Genomic DNA, 2,692 nt, shown 5'->3' on the forward strand with positions numbered 1-2,692 from the left:
GTCTGCAAGGTACAATTTTGGAAGATGAAAAGAAGGGAAATGACATGAGGTGAAGTAAAGAGTTTTCCAGTTGGGTGAATTTGGCTCTGATGTGGGACTTTCATCGCTGAGTTTCGGAATATGAATGGGTTTTCCAAGTCCTTTGAGTGTCGGCTTGATGTTTGGGTAATGGGTGAGTTACAAGAATGGGACGGCATGAGCTAATTGTCGAGGTTGATAATCCTTTTCTTGTGTCCGTTCATAAAGGCCGGTGAACGGCCAATAAATCCGGAGTGGACCTGTGTGAGATGTCAGGTTGGTATAAATGCACTTGTAGGTCAGAAGACGTACATCAATAGTGGCCATCGCCTTTGCTGCAGAAAAGGAGTAGAGGACCCCTTGCATTTGTATCTTGATCCCAGCGCGGAACTCAACATCAGCCCCAAGCGAAACAAGGTTCGCGTCGATCCTATATTTCGCGAGGAATTGCCCGGATTGATGGGCCTAGGAGAATATGTCAGGAGTTGTGCGTAGCAGAGTCATTAGAAACACTCACAGTTGGTTGATGGCTAACAATGAGTTCGATGAGGTGATTGCCCGATTCATCCGCTTGCGAGCTTCAAATCAAGTGGATTGTGCTGGTGCCAATTACCTTGACTGGTGTGGGACTAGCTGATGCGCGCGTGTAGCGCTTCCAACAATGACCTTTGGGAGCGTATAAAAAGTTTTGCGTCCCACTTCTGGCAACAGCGACTTGTCCTTTGAGCTCATAATACTCCCCCTTGCTGAGTCTGGGGCAGGCGAGTCGGCTTGGACAAAGGGCAATCGAAAACTTGGGCACGGTCTGGCTTGCAGCGCCGGAGAGATCGGCCGAGGAGCGGGTGACCTGGATTTCGTAGTCGGACCCAGCGGATTTGAGAGCCTGAATTTTGAGTGCCAGCGCTATCGGGCGTCGCCTCAGGGGTGATGGGGAAAGTGTTTACCGTTACTTTGGCCTTGAATTTGCCGTTGAAAAGGAGGGTCATTGGTTCGGCGGGATTGTTGAGCCAATCGACAGGGAAAATGGTACCCATTGGGAAAATTCGGGTGTTTGGGTAAGGGCGAGTGATTGCGTGCAGTCGAGTCGTTGGTCCTTTGTCTCCATCGGCTTGTTATATGATAGTTGCTGTACGGGCTGGGTGATCCAGGAGTGCGTTGTGTTGGAAGGCTGAGGCGTGGTCCCTTTTTGGATTTGTTCCGGGTGTCCATTTGCTGGAATTGAGGGACGGACCCTTGCCCCGCCAAGCCACGGGTCCGTTGGGAAGCAGGCGCTGCGGTGGGGGGTATGTCGCTTGGTGTGGGCGTGGTTACGGCGAGCAATGGAGGATTCCTGGGGGTTTGGGGTTCTGGGTTGCTGGTGGAGTGAGATGTCAGGTAGGGTCGAGGGGATTGCGGGGGGATGCGCCGACGGGATTTGGGGGATGCGGTCTTGTGCGGGGAGGCGGCGGGGTTGTGGTGGGGTGGGGGAGGTGGTTTGGGGCAGCGACGAGCGGCGGCGCAGCCGCCTTGAGAGTCTAGTGTAACATAAATTGCCCGTCCCTGGTACACACAAGAATGGGGGGGAAGGTTGAGGCGTGGACGCGATTAAGCAGAAGCGGAGTGGGCGAGGGAGCGACTTGCGCGGCCCGCTTCGGTTTCGGTTTTGGAAGGAGCTGGTCAAGCGGGGCAAATATGGAGCTTCAAAGGAATTTCGACCGCTACTTTCGCCAGTTATCGCGTCCACGATCTCATCGATCCCGCTGCTTGATGTACCCATCGAGCCAGAGCCGTGGCCACCCATGTTGTGCACAACTCGTCCAACAATGGCAAGCCCGAGACCGATCGACTCACACATCACTTCATCATGTGATTCGCCAGAGCCGACTTGTTCAAACGCACGGAAGATGTTCTCAAGTTGAGCTTCGGGGATGCCCTGGCCGGCATCAGTAACAGCCACCAAAATTCTGTTTGCAGAAGCAAGATTCATTGGTCAGCCTCAAAAGTATCAAGCTAATCAGCTGAGAAAGCGCTTACCTGACAATGTCTTTGAGCGACCTGCGGATTCAGGGATGGAGATGGTGAATGCAAGCAAGGAGAGCTGGGGCAACTGGTTGATCTGATACTGATGGTGGCCGGATGAGTGCTCGCTCGGGTTTGTAGCTGAAAGCATGGCTGTGGCGCTGCAGGTTGGGACGGCGTGAGTGCATCCGAGATTTTCTGCAAAGGTTGGAGAAGGTTAGTGAAGCGGAAAAATGGAGAAGCATTGACAGGGAAAAGGAACAGCAGATGTGACGTACAAGTCTGAGTCAGGTTGCGCCACGGTGGTTTGTTAGTGCACAGCAATGATAGGGTGGTGTGGCGGTGGGTTGCAGATAGCAACGGTGGATATGTACAATGTCGTGGCAAGGGTAACGGTGAGTTTGATTCAGGGCAAGTTGAGAGAACGGTGGGGGCGAGTCTAGCAACACAGCACAGGACAAACTGCTTAAAAGAGAGGGAGCGTTCCAGATTATCAATTCCCCAGGGCGATTGGAGACACTGCACTTCCAGCTATCCATTGCCCTCAACCCCTCCGCTGTTGCACATGCGCAGTCTGAGAGGCAAAGAGTGGGCCCCCCACGGGTCCGTAGCCTTAGCTGCTGGCCGGGGGCCTTCATGTTCATTTCTTTTGACCCGCGCGCTAGACGCGGGCTGA

At 53.7% G+C, this 2,692-nt stretch overlaps 1 protein-coding gene across 1 annotated transcript; it reads right to left on the bottom strand.

Moving 5' to 3' along the window:
* Positions 1-200: 200 nt before the first annotated feature.
* PtA15_8A99 (uncharacterized protein) lies at positions 201-1,984 on the bottom strand (the record flags this gene model as incomplete). Its single annotated transcript, XM_053172272.1, has 6 exons — positions 201-278; positions 331-483; positions 632-901; positions 969-974; positions 1,049-1,446; positions 1,543-1,984. The coding sequence occupies 6 exons, from the start codon at positions 1,982-1,984 to the stop codon at positions 201-203; spliced, it is 1,347 nt and encodes a 448-aa protein (XP_053022753.1).
* Positions 1,985-2,692: the final 708 nt, after the last annotated feature.

The sequence above is a fragment of the Puccinia triticina genome, chromosome 8A (genome assembly GCF_026914185.1).
Source record: "Puccinia triticina chromosome 8A, complete sequence".
Classification (NCBI taxonomy): Eukaryota; Fungi; Basidiomycota; class Pucciniomycetes; order Pucciniales; family Pucciniaceae; genus Puccinia; species Puccinia triticina.